General features: G+C 39.0%; 1 protein-coding gene across 2 annotated transcripts; it reads right to left on the bottom strand.

Annotated features, from left to right (window-relative positions):
- Positions 1-13,248: 13,248 nt before the first annotated feature.
- LOC137014950 (GTPase IMAP family member 8-like) lies at positions 13,249-21,461 on the bottom strand. 2 transcript variants are annotated; one of them, XM_067379536.1, is made up of 3 exons: positions 21,170-21,303; positions 15,189-15,839; positions 13,249-14,797 (listed from the first exon to the last, which is right to left on the bottom strand). In XM_067379536.1, the coding sequence occupies exons 2-3, from the start codon at positions 15,835-15,837 to the stop codon at positions 13,944-13,946; spliced, it is 1,503 nt and encodes a 500-aa protein (XP_067235637.1). In that variant the 5' UTR covers positions 15,838-15,839; positions 21,170-21,303; the 3' UTR covers positions 13,249-13,943. The 2 variants fall into 2 exon arrangements, with proteins under 2 accessions (XP_067235637.1, XP_067235628.1); XM_067379527.1 differs by lacking the exon at positions 21,170-21,303 and adding an exon at positions 21,304-21,461 and having other exon boundaries at positions 13,253-14,797.
- Between the last annotated feature and the right edge of the window lie 519 nt (positions 21,462-21,980).

The raw sequence follows: 21,980 nt of genomic DNA, 5'->3' as shown, positions 1-21,980 counted from the left end.
ATTTTTGCCTGGCCGAACAAAAAATTTATTAAAACGTGAACTAGCATACTGCTCCTTTTGTACTTGGGACAATAGATAAAACACATAGGCGTAAAAACTTCCCCCAAAGACTGACAGTACTCTTCTAATAGATAAAACAGTGGTTGGAGTCTCTAACAATTAAGAAACAAGTGAAAAATTGTTTCTTGCAGCCCACAAAAAGAACACTCTTCTCCTACTAGTGGATCGAGGTGTGCTCTGTGTCTGTTTGTAGCTATTATACCATGCACTATCCTCCATTGAAGGTCTCCAGACCTTTTCTCAATAGGGGATTTGTACAGGGTCCTCCAGCAGCCTTTAGGGGAGGCGCCCATTCCAAAAAACTCTTGCCACTTAGACTCCTTCATGTTTTCAAGAGTGTGAAAATGTGTCACCTTAACACACAACACATAAAGAGCCTTCTTTCCTATGTCACCAAAACAGCTCAGTTCAGATTCAACTTGTTAGTGTCCATGAGAAACAGGTGACGGTCTAATCCCATATTACCAGCTCTCCTCAGAAGGGCACAGGCTACTTCAGCCCAGGATACATCCTCCCCGTATAGAAGTCTCTGAGCAGTCTGAAGTCTGAAGGCTTTAATTCTAGAATTAATATCAACAAGTCCTTGTCCTCCTTCCTGAATAGGCAGGTAGAGTACAGGTGCCTTTAGCCAGTGCTGTCCCGACCAAAAAAAGTCTACCAGCTGCTGTTGAATTTTCCTCACCAAATCTACAGGAGGCTCTAAGATCATCATTTTGTGCCAGAGAGATGAGGCTACCAGATTATTGCAGATTAGAACTCTCCCCCTATAGGACAGATGGGGTAGCAACCATTTCCAGTGAGACAACCTCGCACACACTTTCTCCACTAGCCCCACCCAGTTTTGTCTCCTATAGTCTCCTGTGCCTAAAAACACCCCTAGGTATTTAAAACCCGTTTTACCCCACTGCAAACCACCTGGAAGTAAAGGACCTTGGCCAAGCTGACCACACCATAGAGCATTACTTTTCCCCCAATTTACCTTGGCTGAGGAGGCTTTTCCATAACACAACAAAGCCTCTTCTAGGAGAAGGACATCATTTTGATCTCTGATTAAAACTGTGACATCGTCAGCATAAGCTGAAAGCTTAATAGATTCTTGAACCTCTAGTTCATTAACCCTTAAACCTGTTAGTTGCCTTCTAAACTTGCACAGCAGAGGCTCTATAACTATGCTGTAAAGTTGACCAGACAAGGGGCAACCCTGTCTAATACCTCTGTTAACTTTAACAGGGACACTAAGGCCACCAGCAATTTTTATCATACAAGTAGCGTCATTGTACAGCAGTCTAATCATAGAAATAAACTTGTCTCCAAAACCGAAAGCCTTAAAAGTTTCAAAAAGAAAAGCATGATCAACACGATCAAAAGCCTTTTCTTGATCTAAAGATAAAAAACCAAGGTTAATGTTGTTATTAAAAGCAAAATCAAAAATGTCCCGTACTAAATGTAAATTATCTAAAATACATCTCTCTTTTACACAGTAAGACTGGTCTTTATGAATGACTGCATGCAATACATTATTTAGTCTGTTCGCCAAACATTTTGACAGAACTTTATATTCAAAACACAAAATTGCAATGGGCCTCCAATTTTTTAAGAGGGTTAGATCCCCTTTTTTGGGTAACAGTGTTAAAACAGCCCGCTGACAACTTAAAGGAAGAGACTTTTCACCAATACATTTCTTAAGTACCTCAAAGTAGTCAGGTCCTATTAAAGACCAAAACTTCTTATAAAATTCGGCAGATAAGCCATCCAGCCCTGGTACCTTCCCTGAAGAAAGACCCTTTACAGCAGCAGTGACTTCCTCAAATGTTAAGTCAGTCTCCAAGAGATTTTTCTGTTTTGAAGTTAGAACAGGGAGGTCCTGTAACAGTTCATCCTTAGATTGTTCATCTATGGCTTCAGCAGCAAAAAGATCAGAATAAAAGTCAACAGCAAGTCTGCGCATTGTCACAGGATCTGAAGTTTCTTGTCCAACATTGTCTTTTAAATAGTACATTTGTTTCTCCTGTCCTGCTTTACGCTCCAAGTTAAAAAAGAAGGAGGTTGGGCCATCCATGTCCTTTATGTTCAAGAAACGGCTCCTTACAAGAGCCCCTTTAGCTTTTTCATTTAAGATGGAGCTGAGCTGGTTCTTTTTTTTAGTCCAAAGTTCATGCAATTGTCCTGCATCATTTACAAACATACTTTTTTCAATATCAAGAATTTCCTTTTCCAGCAGCTCTACTGTATTTTTTAAAACCAGGGAGGAAAAGCCTTTGTACTGTTGGCAATAAGTCTTTATGTGCACTTTACCGATTTCCCACCATTGAATAATACTTTCATAAAGGCACTTCTCACTTTTCCAAGTTTCCCAAAAAGATTTAAAATTTTCACAAAAACATTTATCTTCCAACAGTTTATTATTAAAATGCCAGTAGTAACTTGTATGGGTTCTATTCACCAATACACAATCAACAGTGATATATTTGTGATCAGAAAAAGACGCAGGAAAAATAGCTGCATTGAACACTCTATTTCTCATGTTTTGTGAAGTATAAAACCTATCCAAGCGTGCTCCAAAAATCCTATCATTGCTAATTTTGACCCAAGTATACTGCTTTATTAAAGGATTGTTCTCTCTCCATACATCTGCCAGGTTAAAACTTTTTATGACTCTAGTCAGACAAGAAGATGACTGCATATGAGGCTCATCGCCATTTCTATCTTGTGTGAAATCCAGAGTGCAATTCCAGTCTCCTCCTAATATGATAAAATCACCAGTTTGCTGCAGTTTTAAAAACTGCTCTAGTTTCACAAAGAGCTGTAATCTGTCTGCTCCAGTATTAGGTGCATAGATGTTGATAAACAAAAAAGAGAAATTATTAATTTCAGCCCTGACAGCCATCAGCCTCCCAGGTTCTAGTTCATTTTTCATCAGAACTTTAACATTTACATTAGGAGAGAAAAGTACAGCCACACCGGCACTAATGTTAGTTCCATGACTAAGCACTCTCTCTCCTTTCCACCATAATCCCCAATCAGCTTCATTATCAAAATTGCTGTGGGTCTCTTGTAAAAAGACAACACTCGGGTTCTTTAGTCTTATGAAGTCTAACAATAAACCTCTTTTTCTTTCATCCCTTAATCCATTTATGTTTAAGGACCCCACCCTCAAAACTTCCATAAGGGGGAGAAAAAGAAAGAGAAAACAGTAAAGAACGAAAAAGGAAGACTTATCCATCCCGATTATTTGGTCTTTCCCCTGGCTTTAACTGGTTTCCTTCCAGATCTAATAGCAGTTAGATGTTTTTTGAGGCGAAAACGCTTTTGTTGTGAAAGCTCATCGTAACTACTCATTCTTCTAACCATCATAACAGAGGAGACAAACTTTTCCACATCTGGAAAATAATCGCAAACCTCAACACCAGCTCTACCTTTAGTTTTGTCAAGAAAAGAGTTGATTTGCTCAAGAGTGTACAAATCATCAACCACTTTTGAAACATCAGACCATTGCTCATCGTCTCTTAAACCATCATCAGTGCACTGTGACAACCCTTCCATCTCATCAGCCATGTTCTCCTCTGAGACACCTGCCTGCCCTGTAACATCCTCACACACATCTTCAACATCACTTTGAGCATCATTCTGTTCATTATCGTCACACTCACTCACATCCTTATGTATTACAGTAGGCCTACTACACTCAGCTTCCCCAACACCGCCAGAAATATCAATATTTTCACTCACCTCCTGCTGCTCATTCACATCATCTGTAGCTCTTTCAGCCTGCTGCTCTGGCCTCTGTGCCTCTGTATTACTCGTATCCTCACGGGATGTAGATGCGCATTGTTCCTCCTTATGCGGGCATGTGAGGCGTTTATGGCCCACATCACCGCATTCATAACATCGCATACTATCGGTACTGGCGTAAACCATAAACGAACTCTCTTCGTGAGTGACGCGGAAAGAGACATCTAAAGTCCGCTCAGGGGAGTTTAGAAACATAAAGACCTGCCGTCTAAAGGAAAGAACGTGCTTTAGCGCGGCATTTTTACATCGCAAAGGAACCGCTTTAACAGGACTTGCGATCTTGCCGAACCTCAGTAGTTCTTTTAAAATGGCCTCATTACATATAAACGGTGGGACATTAGAAATAGTGACTTTAGTTGCTGGTGCAGAAAGCGGGGTTACCGGAACATATGTTTCTTTCACCCATACGCCGCTCACAGTCAAAACATTGACCAGTGCCTCTGATTTTAAAAATACGACTACGGCTTTATTCATCCTTGAAGCCGAAACGATGTTCTCAAAACCAATCTTTTCACCAAAGACTAGGAGCATGTCTTCTACGGACACCGCAGGGTCCGGTACACACCTGCACCCATTACGGAGTGACAGAGTAGCAGGCGTTAGCACGTTAGTGCTCGCCATACTGGCGACGTTGAGCCGCGCGTACGCGACAAAAACACTCTTCCTTATCCAGAAATTATTAACAAGGGAAAGACAAAAAAATTGGGTAGGTAAAGTAAAGAAAAAGTAAAAGGGGGGAAACCAAAAAATGCTCTCCGCAAAACGCGGCGCGCTCAGCTCCGTCTCACACTCCCAGCATGCACTCAGAGAGAGAGAGAGAGAGAGAGAGAGAGAGAGAGAGAGAGAGAGCTCCGGCCGCGCGCGCGCACTCAATATACAGAGCGGCCAAAGCGTCAAGATTCCCGTACTTTTTGACAAGCGTCTTTGACAAAGCGGCCAGAGCTTCTTTGCAGCTCAAGTCGGCGGCGGTGTGTACGTACAGTTAACGCTCTATTTGTTGAGGGCGCTGAGGAAAAAGGATATGTGAAGCTCCTGCCACTGGAAGAAGCGGTCGCCGCCCATTTGTGGCCGCGCACCCATCAAAGCCGCGCAGAACGTCTTTAGCACTCCCGGATCGTGCACACTCCGCCGCTGGCCAGACTGCTTCTGCTTTACACACCATGGCCGTTATTTTCTCGAGAAAAGGAGTTTTCTCATAGCGTTTGCAACGCAATACTCCTTCCCTTATCTCTCAGGGAACCGAGGTTACGTAAGTAAAGCCGAGTTCAGACTGCATGATTTTCAAAGTAGTCGGGTCACTGTTCTTTTCACACTGCATGACTATCTTGGCCAGCATTCAGTCGCTGCTGTGTTCAAACTGCACGATGGGTCGGCGATAGAAGGTTTCACACTGCATGACTTTACAATAGGAAGAATCGCCGACAACTCTGTCTGGCACGCAAACTACGTTTCACAACCAAACACACGCGAGATGTGACAAGGAAACAACGCGATATCACGCGTGCAGGACCAGCGTTATTATTATTATTATTATTATTATTATTAAAAACAGTAGCCCGCAAGAAGCTTGCAATACGAATTGCCTGTGCGCTGATTTGCAGCGAAAACAAGAAAAAGAAAAGAAGAATATGGAGGAGGAAATGGTTGGGGAGACTGGATTGTGTGTTCTGCAACGAGAGTTGGAGGTAAATAAATAACTTTTCAATGTGCTGCTGTTGCGGATGATCAAGCAAATGTTTGTGCTTTGTTTCTGTTTGATATAATTGTAATGTTTATGTGAATGAAGCCATGCTTGCTGATATTGTGGTCTATAACTCCTCCCCGAACTCCCCGCTGCTCTGTATCTTGCTCTCTCATTGGCTGTCGGTCATCGCCAATGTAGTTTTCAGTCAGAACACTTTTCACACAGCAGGATTTTGAATCGCCGACAGGTCCAGATATTTAGCATGCCAAATATCTCACGGGTGTCGGCGACTCGTCGGCGATTCTCTCAGATCGCGTCTTTGCTCATTCACACTCGCGTGAACGAGCACCGATTTGCCTGTGATTTCGGGCATTTGTCGGCGATTTCTCAAAACCTGTCGGCGAGCCAAAATCAGGGCTAAAATCGTGCAGTCTGAACTCGGCTTAACCGAGTACGTTATACGTTTTGTTATATAACAACCGATATGACAACTTTAGCACATTTATCAGCTATACATTCATTCAGTGTTTTCCATTAATGACCCTCTGCTGCCGCCACCGTTTCATAAGTGATATGGCTTTGTGCCTATATAAAACAGCAAAAGACAGCAAATTAAGTATACAGTCTGTCTGTGCTGCGTGTTTTAAAGAGAAGTTAGCGCATTTGCGCACGCGATCAGCTGGTGATCTGGTGATCAAAATAAAAGCTCAAGGATATTTCTTTTAAAAAGAAATGAGTACAAAAGTATTGTAAAAAAAAATATATATGTTTGAACCCTTTTTAATGTCCAGGTACAAGTCAATGCTGTTTCTTTGTTCAATTTGAACACTGTACATGGGTTGAAGCTCTTAATTTTTAAATTTCCAGAGTGCACCAGATTGATGCATTTAACCTTAAAATGTACAAAATGTTCTTCCGGGGGGGCATGCCCCCGGACCCCTAGCGGAGGTACATCCAACAAAGTTTTACAAATTACAGTGTCAAATAATGTACATTTTCTGAACAAGAATACGACAACAAAAGCTCCTTTCATGTCAGTAAAGCTATTAATAGAAAATTGAAATGTCTTTGGACAAATATAGATTTGGGCTAAGCCCCGAATGTTTACAATGTCTGGCTCCGCCCCTGTCAGGTAACAAAACGGTCCGAGTTGCGGGCGGGTTAGTTGAAAACGTCGGTCGGGTGCGGGTTGTTTATACATTGACCCGCGCATCACTGGTTCCCAAACTTTCAAATCCCACTGTACATATATATATATATATATATATATATATATATATATATATATATATATATATATATAATTAGGGGCGTTTCCTCTGAGGAGGAACAGCAATCAACATCAAAACTTGTGTCGAGACAAACACAAATATTACAAATTATGACATTAAAAAGAGCGCAAGTCACTCTACGATAAATCCCGCCTCTTGTTGACATGCGTGTTATGCGCGTCAGTTCGACTGAAAAAATGATGGCGTCAGTGGGAAGACTAATTGAAAAGTAAGTAAACAGATCACCCAGTTAGATATCACTGCTTTATGTAATGTAAAAATCAAACTTGAAATGGACTGAAAGCATGATGACCGCGGGGGTTTTTAGAGCAATCAGCTTGGTGAAATTAAAAATACATATTCGTGACTGTGACAGACGGTTTACGAAGCATGACTGATGATCCAAAACAGCCTAAGTTGACTATTAAAAAGAAAAACATCAATACACAAATAAATTATATTGTTTAAATTGTTATTGCCTTTAGATATTATTTTGGAATGAATATAGAAATGCTTAAAACACTAACTTGATGAGATTGCCTTGGTTTTGATAAATAAAACATTTATTACAATACTGTAAAATTACAAAATATAATTGCATTTGGTTTCTTTTTTTCCTTTTTTGATATAATGTAATGTTCATTTAACAAGGGAAACGTGTCAACATTAAGAGTAATGCATGAATTTACATTGATTCGTAAATAAATAAAAAATGTGCCTCCTCATTTCAGAACACCACTGCACGCCAAAAAAATTATGAATTTAACTGAAAATTAACTCCTAATGCTTTAACACTGTAAGATGATCTCATACTAGGGAGTCTTAGACCGTCACCATTATCTGAATGTTTAAAATATCTTTAAAAGAATGGCAAAATATTTACAATGATTTATAAAATGGTGTAACATCCGTAAATAGTTTGAGCTGCGTCAGTAGCCTATATTCTGGAAATTCTCTTCCTAAAGCTGCTTCAGGGAAGCCTCGTGACAGACGGTGTATTTACCAGAAAACAGCGAAGAGGAGCGAAAGCAAAACCAGGCGAGGATTTTCAAGCAACGGCAATAATGGTGCTGAAAGACTTCCTCCGTTGGTCGATGTATGAATATAAAAAGACAAACAAATAAACATACTTCATACCTTGACAAAACTTAGGTCAAAATGAACGACGAGAGCTGAACGATTGTTGACATGAAGTGCTCTATTTGAGTGCGTGTTGAAGCGGAGCAACATTCCGGTTAGCACAGGAAAGATTCTGAGGGCGGGATCAACTCACTTTGGTTGTTTCATGTGCAAGGGGAGGGCGAATATGGCAAGCCGTTTTAACTTAAATTATTCCTAGTGTTACTCGTCGTAATTGCATTTTTACTAGTAAGAATTCAATTACAGAGCTCTATAATGAAGTGAAGTGAAGTGAAGTGACATGTGGCCAAGTATGGTGACCCATACTCTGAATTTGTGTTCTGCATTTAACCCATCCAAGTGCACACACACAGCAGTGAACACTCACACCGCGAACACACACCCGGAGCAGTGGGCAGCCATTGCTGCGGCGCCCGGGGAGCAGTTGGGGGTATGGTGCCTTGCTCAAGGGTCTCACCTCAGTCGTGGTATTGAAGGTGGGGAGAGCGCTGGAAATTCACTCCCCTCACCAACAATCCCTGCCGGACCTGAGACTCGAACCCATGACCTTTTGGGTTACAAGTCTGACTCTCTATCCATTAGGCCACGATTGCCCCTTATTCCATTATTACTAGTAAAATACTAGTTATAATTACAGAGCTTTATAATTCCATTCTTACTAGTAACAATTACAATAGAGAGCTCTCTAATCCGACAATTACTAGTAACAAATACAATTACACAGCTCTATAATTCAATTCTTACCAGTAACAATTACAGTAGAGAGCTCTCTAATCCGAAAATTACTAGTAACAAATACAATTACACAGCTCTATAATTCAATTCTTACCAGTATAAATTACAATAGACAGCTCTCTAATCCGACAATTACTAGTAACAAATACAATTACACAGCTCTATAATTCAATTCTTACCAGTAACAATTACAGTAGAGAGCTCTCTAATCCGAAAATTACTAGTAACAAATACAATTACACAGCTCTATAATTCAATTCTTACCAGTATAAATTACAATAGACAGCTCTCTAATCCGAAAATTACTAGTAACAAATACAATTACACAGCTCTATAATTCAATTCTTACCAGTATAAATTACAATAGACAGCTCTCTAATCCGACAATTACTAGTAACAAATACAATTACACAGCTCTATAATTCAATTCTTACCAGTATAAATTACAATAGACAGCTCTCTAATCCGAAAATTACTAGTAACAAATACAATTACACAGCTCTATAATTCAATTCTTACCAGTATAAATTACAATAGACAGCTCTCTAATCCGACAATTACTAGTAACAAATACAATTACACAGCTCTATAATTCAATTCTTACCAGTATAAATTCAATATAATTACTAGTAACAAATACAATTACACAGCTCTATAATTCAATTCTTACCAGTATAAATTACAATAGACAGCTTTCTAATCCGAAAATTACTAGTAACAAATACAATTACACAGCTCTATAATTCAATTCTTACCAGTATAAATTACAATAGACAGCTCTCTAATCCGACAATTACTAGTAACAAATACAATTACACAGCTCTATAATTCAATTCTTACCAGTATAAATTACAATAGACAGCTCTCTAATCCGACAATTACTAGTAATAACTGACATGATATCATGATATTTTTAGTGATATTTGTAAATTGTCTTTTTTTAAAATGTTTCGTTAGCATGTTGCTAATGTACTGTTAAATGTGGTTAAAGTTACCATCGTTTCTTATTGTATTCACAGAGACAAGAGCTGTTGTTATTTTCATTATTAATCACTTGCAGTCTGTATAATTCATAAACACAACTTCATTCTTTATAAATCTCTCCAACAGTGTGTAACGTTAGCTTTAGCCACAGATCACCCAGTTAGATATCACTGCTTTATGTAATGTAAAAATCAAACTTGAAATGGACTGAAAGCATGATGACCGCGGGGGTTTTTAGAGCAATCAGCTTGGTGAAATTAAAAATACATATTCGTGACTGTGACAGACGGTTTACGAAGCATGACTGATGATCCAAAACAGCCTAAGTTGACTATTAAAAAGAAAAACATCAATACACAAATAAAATATATTGCCTTTAGATATTATTTTGGAATGAATATAGAAATGCTTAAAACACTAACTTGATGAGATTGCCTTGGTTTTGATAAATGTGTCAACATTAAGAGTAATGCATGAATTTACATTGATTCGTAAATAAATAAAAAAATGTGCCTCCTCATTTCAGAACACCACTGCACGCCACCGATATAGGCTACTTAGAGAAAAAAACAATTTATGAATTTAACTGAAAATTAACTCCTAATGCTTTAACACTGTAAGATGATCTCATACTAGGGAGTCTTAGACCGTCACCATTATCTGAATGTTTAAAATATCTTTAAAAGAATGGCAAAATATTTACAATGATTTATAAAATGGTGTAACATCCGTAAATAGTTTGAGCTGCGTCAGTATATTCTGGAAACTTAGGTCAAAATGAACGACGAGAGCTGAACGATTGTTGACATGAAGTGCTCTATTTGAGTGCGTGTTGAAGCGGAGCAACATTCCGGTTAGCACAGGAAAGATTCTGAGGGCGGGATGGGCAGTATTTATGATACATGTATTTCAAATACGTATTTCAAATACAAAATAGTATTTTGTAATTTGTATTTGATTGGGTTGATGAAAATGGCGTTGTATTTTGTATCAAAATACCTTAGTGTTTTGTATTTTTGTAGTTTTACAATACTGTAAAATACTTTGTAAGAAGTCTACATGATGACATCATAAAAATGCAGCCTCCGATTGGTGCTTACTCAGTGGTTTGCCCAGACTTGTTGAGTTCAGAACAGATGTTAAGTTTTGGAATAGTTTACCAATTTACAAAATGCCCTTGAAATCTATTATACCGAGCAGCAGCCCCCTATATTTATGATTAACAATCAATTGATTAATTAGTTAGAAAGTAGTTGCTATGAATACAGTTCTTTTCTTATGAATGAGTCTGTGTTGCTGATGCAAAGTAGGCCCTTCGTTACCAAACACCAGGGAACTAAACTAGGATACAACTATGAGTCATTCACAAACTGTTAAACATTAAACTGTTGGTTACTTTAAAACTAACCATCTGGGAGATCACAGGGATATGTGAATATTTGATCTGTTAAAGCCACAATATGTACATTTTCGCCCCTAGAGGTCGCTTATCCTTGATTTTGTGTAATCAAGAAATGGGATGTGTTTTCTTCAAGTCTACAGCCAGTGGAAAAGAATCGTGATGGGACTCGGGCAGAAATCATGTTCATGGATGAGATTATTAACATTACTGTGGTATAAAGCAGAGCAGGGCCGAGTGATGTTGGAGCTGAACGAGACCGATGGAGCGATTGCTAATGAGAGACGAGCGCGACATGTTTTGAGCACAGCGGAACTTTTATTATGCCACAGTTGCCGCTTGTGCTTTTTTCAGTCTAGTGTATGTGGGGTAATGCAGTGCTGTTTATCATATTAGATACATTTGAGTGTTGAAAGTTGTTATAATGCTATTCTGCGTTCACTTGGCAGCTGCTATGAGACACTTATTGCACACTGCAGTAAGCTAGATCGATATTAGGCATGGTAAAACATGGTACTCGCTGTAACAAGAAGCTATATAACATGATTAGTTTTCTGTCAATGAATGAATCCAAACAGTTCCTCATCTGTCTAATAAAACATATGATATGTTTTATTAGACAGATGAGGAATATAATGCGTCTTTGGTGTTTCCATGGTTTCTGCAAAATAAAACCAGAACTCGAGGGTATCACGGGTATATGTCATTGAAAGGCGACGCAAAGGCACATTGCGTCACCTATCAATTTTGTCCTGGTTAAAATTTCTTATTTCTCTGGATTTAAACATTCTTGGAAACATTTGGGATAATGTAAATACACAAGTCAACAAAATATATAACATTGTTCTAGTGGTTTTTTTGATATTTTAATCCAAATCCTACTGTACGTAATGTGCCGTTAACTGGTTGCATATGTCAGATTTATTGCATGACTCAGGCAGTTGCTATCAAACATTGTTTACTTAATCAACTGAGTCAGTGTAATGGTGAAGGGATAGAACAAATAGGCCAATTTATGGAAGGTTTTGCGAAGAAATTTCATGCTCCCTTGTAAAAGTATTTTGTAGTATTTTTAAAATACAAAAATACAGTAGTTTATTTTGATACATGGAGTGGCTGCTGTATTTTGTAGTTTATTTTGATACACTTAAAATTAAGGTATTTGGTATTTTATTTTAAAATACATTTTGATGTATTTTTGCCCAACCCTGAGCATGAGCATTTAAAGGGGACACATGCTGAATCAGGGCATTTTTAATTACGCCCCAAAATAGGCAGTTGAAAAAATGAATTAAAAAAAAAAATTATGGGGTATTTTGAGCTGAAACTTCACAGACACATTCAGGGGACACCTTAGACTTATATTACAACTTGTGAAAAAGCATTCTAGGGCACCTTTAAAATCACACCTAAATTTTAAAGGTCCTCCTAAACCATTGGTCCAATTTTCACCAAAATCGAATCGTATCATCTTCGGACCATGCCATCAAAAACTTCTGGATTTTGTGTTGATAGACGCAACCATTTTCCTATACTGCAGCGACAAATTAGAGGCATGATGCCAAAATGATTGTTGAGTCTGTATCTCTGCAATGCTTTGACATATTGACACCAAACTTTGCGAGTGTCATTGTCACCCCACTCTGACCATACCACATTAATTTAGTCACAGCGCCACCTATTGGTCAAAAGTGATGAACCAGTAAATCTTTATTATTGACTGTATATATCATTTATCAGCTCTTTTGCCTAAAATGATCTTAATAGGCCTTTAATTGCTCACTGTTGCAATTGGTCTGATGCTCACAGCCATGTTAGCATGACTTGTTGTGCCTCTTTTGTGCTTGGCCCTGTAATTGCTTGCAGGTATATTTTAAACAATGTATTCATTTAACACACGGGTTTGAAGAACTTTGAATAATTTGAAGAACTCCAATCCAAAGAATTAGTCAGAGGAAAATAAAATGAGCCAGCCTAAAATCATTTACTCACTCTCATTGCACATTAAGGGCAGTTTTTAATGCAGTCTTCTAATGATATATATTTATCTACTGCAATTCCTTGTTCAAATATAAATATTTAAATGGCGGCTGTAATAAAAACCTGTTGTCATGAACGATTTATTCAAATATTCATTAAAGGGTTAGTTCACCCAAAAATGCTGCCATCAATCACTCATCCCCATGTCTTCCCAAACCCGTAAGACCTTTGTTCATTTTTGGAACACAAATTAAGATATTTTTGATGGAAACTGAGAGCTCGCATGCATTGTGCTGCTCGCGTGAACAGCGTTGAGTCTGCATTCTGATGTAGAACCTGGAAGGGCTGGACGTGAACAGCATATGAGAATGACACAGAAGAGACAATTGTGTTGAATAAAGTTGTTATTTTTGTTTTGTTTTTATAATAATCACAAGAAATATTTCAAAATACAATCTTAATAACCTTAATTAATCAGAAATCAATCAGTGATTGACAGCAACACCAGTAAATAATAAACCATTTCTCCTTATGTCTTTCTCTTGCACAAATTTTGAGTTTGTCGCATTCATTATATAGTCCAAAAACTAAACTGCTCCTCTGGAAAATATAGAGTGGTACAGTATATTGCAGTGCTTTGATAGGGATTCACTTATTAAACAACATGAAGGAGAGTACATTTTCATTTTTGAGCGAACAATATAAATTGTTCAGTCAAAATAAATTTGATTATAACAAAAGAGTACATGGAGCATATAAAACCCATTAGCTTTCCTAAAAGAATACAATATAATATAATGTAATTTCAATGGTTAGGTTTACATTGTTTACAAGCTGAAATTTTGAAAAAAGGTACATCAGGTTGCTGGAGCTTCTGTAGCATCATTAATGGTTTGTCTCACTGAATTACACACTTCTGTTTTAGATTCCCCTTGGGAATAACAGATTTTACAGCCTGCACAAGCTTGTTTCTTGGTAACAGAATACCTGCTAAAGCAAATACGCATATAGGAGCAGCAATCAACATCAAAACTTTGTGTCGAGACAAACCAGCACAATTCTGACCTTCTGATTGAAAGACCCAATTGTGACTCTCCTGAATGTGGTTTTCTGTTTCATCAAAAAGGTAATTGGTGAAGTGGTTTCCTCTATTTTCTGCCACCAACGTCTCTATTTTACTGAGCAGACCTTTGAACTGAGGGAAACTGGCCGAGTTGTTGTCCAGACAGAAGAACCGGTTCCCACAGCTGCTTACAAGGTTTTGAAGAGCTGGATCACCATTCTGTAGAAACTCCTCAATGGTTTTATTCTTTTTATCTAACTGATCTTTGTGAGTGAAGATGATCATGGTGTATTTTAGTATCTGTTCTCCAAACACTTCTTTGAGATACTTTATTGTGTTTTTCTCCTCTTCAGTGAATCCACCCAGTTTAATCACAATGAGAAAAGTGTGTGGTCCAGGATGCATCTCATATCTTATGCAACGCACTATTTCAGAAATAATCTCTTCATTATTGAGTTCAGTATCATAAAGTCCAGGCGTGTTGATCACTGAGATTTCTTTACCCATCCTCACTGTAGATTCTGACTGACACTGTTTTGAAGATTGAAAGAGGTTTCTGCCGATGATGGTGTTTCCAGTGGCACTTTTTCCAACTCCAGTTTTTCCCAGCAGAACCAGCCTGATCTGGTCTTTCCTTTCTATAAGCTCATCAGTCTCATCTGGATCTTCAGCTGGAGATTCTCCTGAAACTACAACAGAAAGATCAAATCAATGATAGAACTGACTCTATGGACTCTTAAATGGACAGTTCACCCCAAAATGAAAATTCTGTCATCATTTACTCGGCCTCATGTTGTTCCAAACCCGTATGAGTATCTTTCTTTTGTTGAACACAAAAAGAAGATATTTTGAAGAATGTTGGTAACCAGACAGTTGAGTATTTTGTTTTTTCTTCAACAGAACAAAGACACTCATACAAGTTTGGAAGAACTTTAGGGTAAATGAATAAATGATGACAGAATTTTCATTTTGGGGTGAAGTATCGCTTTAAGGTCAGTCTGACATTAGTGATGTAAACCGCCATATGTTTCTATGATTCACGTCAACTATAAAAGGGTAAAAAAATATATATATAATTACAAAAGACACGAGGAAAGTCTTTGCTTTCACTCCTCTTCATCTGTTTCATGGTAAATTTTCCTCTGTTCTCCTCCATCATTCCTTCAATCTTCTGCAGTAGTCCTTGTTTCTGATCATCTGATTTTATCTTGTTATTGAAACAGTGAAACTTTCCTCCACATTCAGTCACCAGTCTCTGTAAATCCTCATGATCTTTGTGTTGTAGATGTTCATCAATAGTCTCATCCTCTTCTTCCAGCTCATCTCCATGTGTGAACAGAATCATGATGTACTTCTGAACTTCAGGACCTAATAAACACTTAATGAAATCCAGGAACTCTTCCTCATTTTCCACAGGTTTCTCTAGAGGAACGGTGAGCAGAACTGAACTGAGACCTGCTGAACATCCAGAGACCAGCTGGTCTTTCATCATCTCCAGCTTCTCTTCAGACAGATCTGGATCCAGTAGATCTGGACAGTCAATCACATGAACCCGTTTCTCTCCGATCTGTGTTACTTCCTCACAAACTTCAGACTCATGTTTCTTCTTACGTTTTTGGACTTTAAACATTCTTTCTCCCAGTATCGTGTTTCCAGATGAGCTTTTCCCTGAACCCTTCCTGCCCATCAGAAGAATCCGGATCACTGGATCATCTGGACTAGTTAACATCTCTGAAAGAGACAGAAAATATGGAAAATATCCAAATTACATTTTATTTTTTTTGCTTAGTGTAAAGTTGAGTCTGAGGATCAAGACTGTGTATTCAACATTTCTTTCATATATATATATATATATATATATATATATATGAAACGTCTATATATGAACGTCTCTTGTTTGTTCTGAGCAGTTAAATCCTCCAGCTCCTGCAGATTCTTCAGTTTTCCACCATCTTTTGTATGTTTGAACCCTTTCCAGCAGTGACTGTATGATTTTGAGATTCATCTCATATAACTATAAATATAAATAAATTCTACTATGAATAAATTCATTAATAGTTAGAATTTATTTATTTAATATAGCATTTATTTAATTAATAAATTCAGCTACTTTTTTGTCTTGTGGATTATATGTAAACATATTTTATGTAAAATATCTTACTCAGGACAGTACTAAATAAAAAGTAACATGCATTTAGTATGATCTCTCTTATTTTATTAAAATTATTCACATTTTCACAGATTCTGCAAGGGGTTCCCAACAGTGATGCGCGGGTTGATCCAAAATGAGCGGGTGCCTGCGGTCACCCGCGGTTACGAGTCATCCAAAAATATTTTTAATGATATTCGGGTCGCGGTCGGTCGGGTCGTTTGAAATAAAGATGCCACTTAAACCTTTGTAATTTTCAGTTTTACTTACTAAAGGTTTCAATTTTACTTTCATGGGTATTTGTGAACATTTATTTATGGATATTGTAGCCTCAGTCTTTGGCTTAGCCTACCTGTTTTTGTTTGTCTAAAATGCGTTAATAAATACTTTATTAACATATTCTATCTCTGCATTTTGTGCTTGTGAGAGCTTCAATTGGGCATTCACGTGGCGAAATAGCCTAAGCCTACTAATACAAGTGGGAAATCCTTATTTCCCTTTTGAATGTTGAGCGCTATTAACTTTTGAATAAATCCTGACGTGGGACAAAATGCCCGATTTCCCAACACGTTGAACTGAGCAATGCCATTGTACCATTTTAATAGGCTAGGCTACTTTTAAACGCATATAGCTCATTAATGTCAGTTTTATGTATTTTCTGAGAGGGCGGGATTTTTGTTGGGAAAGTCGGGGGAGAGACGCACACTTCGATTAGACTGGATAAACACATGCAGCATCTTAATTGTTAAGAAAACGAAACGAAATAAATGAATAAATCAAGCCTTTATTATAACACTATATCATACAACATTCAGAAAAAAGAACAGTTTGCGCTCCTAAGGGCTTTCACACTTTTCCAAAAGTGGGCCTTCTCTCAGTTGACCTGCTGATTAATTCTTCAAGCAGGGTCGAAACATAAACATCGCATTCATCAATAATATGCATCTAGACAGCTGAAATGGAAAATGATGGGCCGCCTCAAGAACTGCCTGCTCTCGCCGCTGCACCTCTGAGCGCACCACGTCAGATCCTGAAACATTTCTCTCCTCCACAGGCTGGATTAATGGATAGCCTATTATTGGCCAGGGAGGCTGATGGGGGCGTATGGGAGGGGGGCGGCCGCACCCCTAGTTCTTAAGTCTATGGCCCAATGACGCTACAATGAGTCCAGGGTTGCCAACTCTCACCCATCTGGCGTGACACTCACGCTTTTAGCATCAATCTCACGCTCTCACGCACACGCAAGAAATGTCACGCCAAAATCCATTTTTCTCCCCTCTCAATCCGTTAATTTTCTGTTGATGACTAGACCACAGCGTATTAATGACAGGAGAGGAGTTTAAGGCCCACAGCTGTTACATCTCCCTACAACGTTCTCACTGCAGTATTCTCTGATCGTTGATTGGCTGAAAACCTTGCACCTGATACGTCAGTTGCGTGTGAGAAATTCAGAGAGAGTTCGGAGTCGGAGTCGGCACGTGTGAAAGTTTGGAAGACAATCAAGGTAAGCAAATAATAAAATGGTGAGCCTTGTCACTACAGACGTAGCTTTGCCTAATCAGTCTGTGTGCCGAGACTAAGTTACAGACTTCAACTATACCTAGTTGCAAATGTTGTCTGACGTGCGTTATGATGTGGGCTAGCTAAACTGCTCAATAAAAATAGTCTCATGTAGGGTCCGAAATTAACACCCGCCAAGCGCCAAATGCGGGTAGATTTTCCGTTTGGCGAGCAAATCTCAAAAGGCTATCCGCCACACTGGCGGGTTAATGTTCATACCAAAATATGAAATTTTCAGCGCGCACGAGCAGAGAGAGAGAGAGAGAGAGAGAGAGAGAGAGAGCTCCGGCCGCGCGCGCGCACTCAATATACAGAGCGGCCAAAGCGTCAAGATTCCCGTACTTTTTGACAAGCGTCTTTGACAAAGCGGCCAGAGCTTCTTTGCAGCTCAAGTCGGCGGCGGTGTGTACGTACAGTTAACGCTCTATTTGTTGAGGGCGCTGAGGAAAAAGGATATGTGAAGCTCCTGCCACTGGAAGAAGCGGTCGCCGCCCATTTGTGGCCGCGCACCCATCAAAGCCGCGCAGAACGTCTTTAGCACTCCCGGATCGTGCACACTCCGCCGCTGGCCAGACTGCTTCTGCTTTACACACCATGGCCGTTATTTTCTCGAGAAAAGGAGTTTTCTCATAGCGTTTGCAACGCAATACTCCTTCCCTTATCTCTCAGGGAACCGAGGTTACGTAAGTAAAGCCGAGTTCAGACTGCATGATTTTCAAAGTAGTCGGGTCACTGTTCTTTTCACACTGCATGACTATCTTGGCCAGCATTCAGTCGCTGCTGTGTTCAAACTGCACGATGGGTCGGCGATAGAAGGTTTCACACTGCATGACTTTACAATAGGAAGAATCGCCGACAACTCTGTCTGGCACGCAAACTACGTTTCACAACCAAACACACGCGAGATGTGACAAGGAAACAACGCGATATCACGCGTGCAGGACCAGCGTTATTATTATTATTATTATTATTAAAAACAGTAGCCCGCAAGAAGCTTGCAATACGAATTGCCTGTGCGCTGATTTGCAGCGAAAACAAGAAAAAGAAAAGAAGAATATGGAGGAGGAAATGGTTGGGGAGACTGGATTGTGTGTTCTGCAACGAGAGTTGGAGGTAAATAAATAACTTTTCAATGTGCTGCTGTTGCGGATGATCAAGCAAATGTTTGTGCTTTGTTTCTGTTTGATATAATTGTAATGTTTATGTGAATGAAGCCATGCTTGCTGATATTGTGGTCTATAACTCCTCCCCGAACTCCCCGCTGCTCTGTATCTTGCTCTCTCATTGGCTGTCGGTCATCGCCAATGTAGTTTTCAGTCAGAACACTTTTCACACAGCAGGATTTTGAATCGCCGACAGGTCCAGATATTTAGCATGCCAAATATCTCACGGGTGTCGGCGACTCGTCGGCGATTCTCTCAGATCGCGTCTTTGCTCATTCACACTCGCGTGAACGAGCACCGATTTGCCTGTGATTTCGGGCATTTGTCGGCGATTTCTCAAAACCTGTCGGCGAGCCAAAATCAGGGCTAAAATCGTGCAGTCTGAACTCGGCTTAACCGAGTACGTTATACGTTTTGTTATATAACAACCGATATGACAACTTTAGCACATTTATCAGCTATACATTCATTCAGTGTTTTCCATTAATGACCCTCTGCTGCCGCCACCGTTTCATAAGTGATATGGCTTTGTGCCTATATAAAACAGCAAAAGACAGCAAATTAAGTATACAGTCTGTCTGTGCTGCGTGTTTTAAAGAGAAGTTAGCGCATTTGCGCACGCGATCAGCTGGTGATCTGGTGATCAAAATAAAAGCTCAAGGATATTTCTTTTAAAAAGAAATGAGTACAAAAGTATTGTAAAAAAAATATATATATGTTTGAACCCTTTTTAATGTCCAGGTACAAGTCAATGCTGTTTCTTTGTTCAATTTGAACACTGTACATGGGTTGAAGCTCTTAATTTTTAAATTTCCAGAGTGCACCAGATTGATGCATTTAACCTTAAAATGTACAAAATGTTCTTCCGGGGGGGCATGCCCCCGGACCCCCCTAGCGGAGGTACATCCAACAAAGTTTTACAAATTACAGTGTCAAATAATGTACATTTTCTGAACAAGAATACGACAACAAAAGCTCCTTTCATGTCAGTAAAGCTATTAATAGAAAATTGAAATGTCTTTGGACAAATATAGATTTGGGCTAAGCCCCGAATGTTTACAATGTCTGGCTCCGCCCCTGTCAGGTAACAAAACGGTCCGAGTTGCGGGCGGGTTAGTTGAAAACGTCGGTCGGGTGCGGGTTGTTTATACATTGACCCGCGCATCATATATATATATATATATAATTAGGGGCGTTTCCTCTGAGGAGGAACAGCAATCAACATCAAAACTTGTGTCGAGACAAACACAAATTACAAATTATGACATTAAAAAGAGCGCAAGTCACTCTACGATAAATCCCGCCTCTTGTTGACATGCGTGTTATGCGCGTCAGTTCGACTGAAAAAATGATGGCGTCAGTGGGAAGACTAATTGAAAAGTAAGTAAACAGATCACCCAGTTAGATATCACTGCTTTATGTAATGTAAAAATCAAACTTGAAATGGACTGAAAGCATGATGACCGCGGGGGTTTTTTAGAGCAATCAGCTTGGTGAAATTAAAAATACATATTCGTGACTGTGACAGACGGTTTACGAAGCATGACTGATGATCCAAAACAGCCTAAGTTGACTATTAAAAAGAAAAACATCAATACACAAATAAATTATATTGTTTAAATTGTTATTGCCTTTAGATATTATTTTGGAATGAATATAGAAATGCTTAAAACACTAACTTGATGAGATTGCCTTGGTTTTGATAAATAAAACATTTATTACAATACTGTAAAATTACAAAATATAATTGCATTTGGTTTCTTTTTTTCCTTTTTTGATATAATGTAAAGTAATGTTCATTTAACAAGGGAAACGTGTCAACATTAAGAGTAATGCATGAATTTACATTGATTCGTAAATAAATAAAAAATGTGCCTCCTCATTTCAGAACACCACTGCACGCCACTTACTTAGAAAAAAAAAAAAAAAAAAAAAAAAATTTATGAATTTAACTGAAAATTAACTCCTAATGCTTTAACACTGTAAGATGATCTCATACTAGGGAGTCTTAGACCGTCACCATTATCTGAATGTTTAAAATATCTTTAAAAGAATGGCAAAATATTTACAATGATTTATAAAATGGTGTAACATCCGTAAATAGTTTGAGCTGCGTCAGTAGCCTATATTCTGGAAATTCTCTTCCTAAAGCTGCTTCAGGGAAGCCTCGTGACAGACGGTGTATTTACCAGAAAACAGCGAAGAGGAGCGAAAGCAAAACCAGGCGAGGATTTTCAAGCAACGGCAATAATGGTGCTGAAAGACTTCCTCCGTTGGTCGATGTATGAATATAAAAAGACAAACAAATAAACATACTTCATACCTTGACAAAACTTAGGTCAAAATGAACGACGAGAGCTGAACGATTGTTGACATGAAGTGCTCTATTTGAGTGCGTGTTGAAGCGGAGCAACATTCCGGTTAGCACAGGAAAGATTCTGAGGGCGGGATCAACTCACTTTGGTTGTTTCATGTGCAAGGGGAGGGCGAATATGGCAAGCCGTTTTAACTTAAATTATTCCTAGTGTTACTCGTCGTAATTGCATTTTTACTAGTAAGAATTCAATTACAGAGCTCTATAATGAAGTGAAGTGAAGTGAAGTGAAGTGACATGTGGCCAAGTATGGTGACCCATACTCTGAATTTGTGTTCTGCATTTAACCCATCCAAGTGCACACACACAGCAGTGAACACTCACACCGCGAACACACACCCGGAGCAGTGGGCAGCCATTGCTGCGGCGCCCGGGGAGCAGTTGGGGGTATGGTGCCTTGCTCAAGGGTCTCACCTCAGTCGTGGTATTGAAGGTGGGGAGAGCGCTGGAAATTCACTCCCCTCACCAACAATCCCTGCCGGACCTGAGACTCGAACCCATGACCTTTTGGGTTACAAGTCTGACTCTCTATCCATTAGGCCACGATTGCCCCTTATTCCATTATTACTAGTAAAATACTAGTTATAATTACAGAGCTTTATAATTCCATTCTTACTAGTAACAAT

The sequence above is a fragment of the Chanodichthys erythropterus genome, chromosome 3, assembly GCF_024489055.1.
Source record: "Chanodichthys erythropterus isolate Z2021 chromosome 3, ASM2448905v1, whole genome shotgun sequence".
Classification (NCBI taxonomy): domain Eukaryota; kingdom Metazoa; phylum Chordata; class Actinopteri; order Cypriniformes; family Xenocyprididae; genus Chanodichthys; species Chanodichthys erythropterus.
This window is presented reverse-complemented; position numbering and strand designations above follow the sequence as displayed.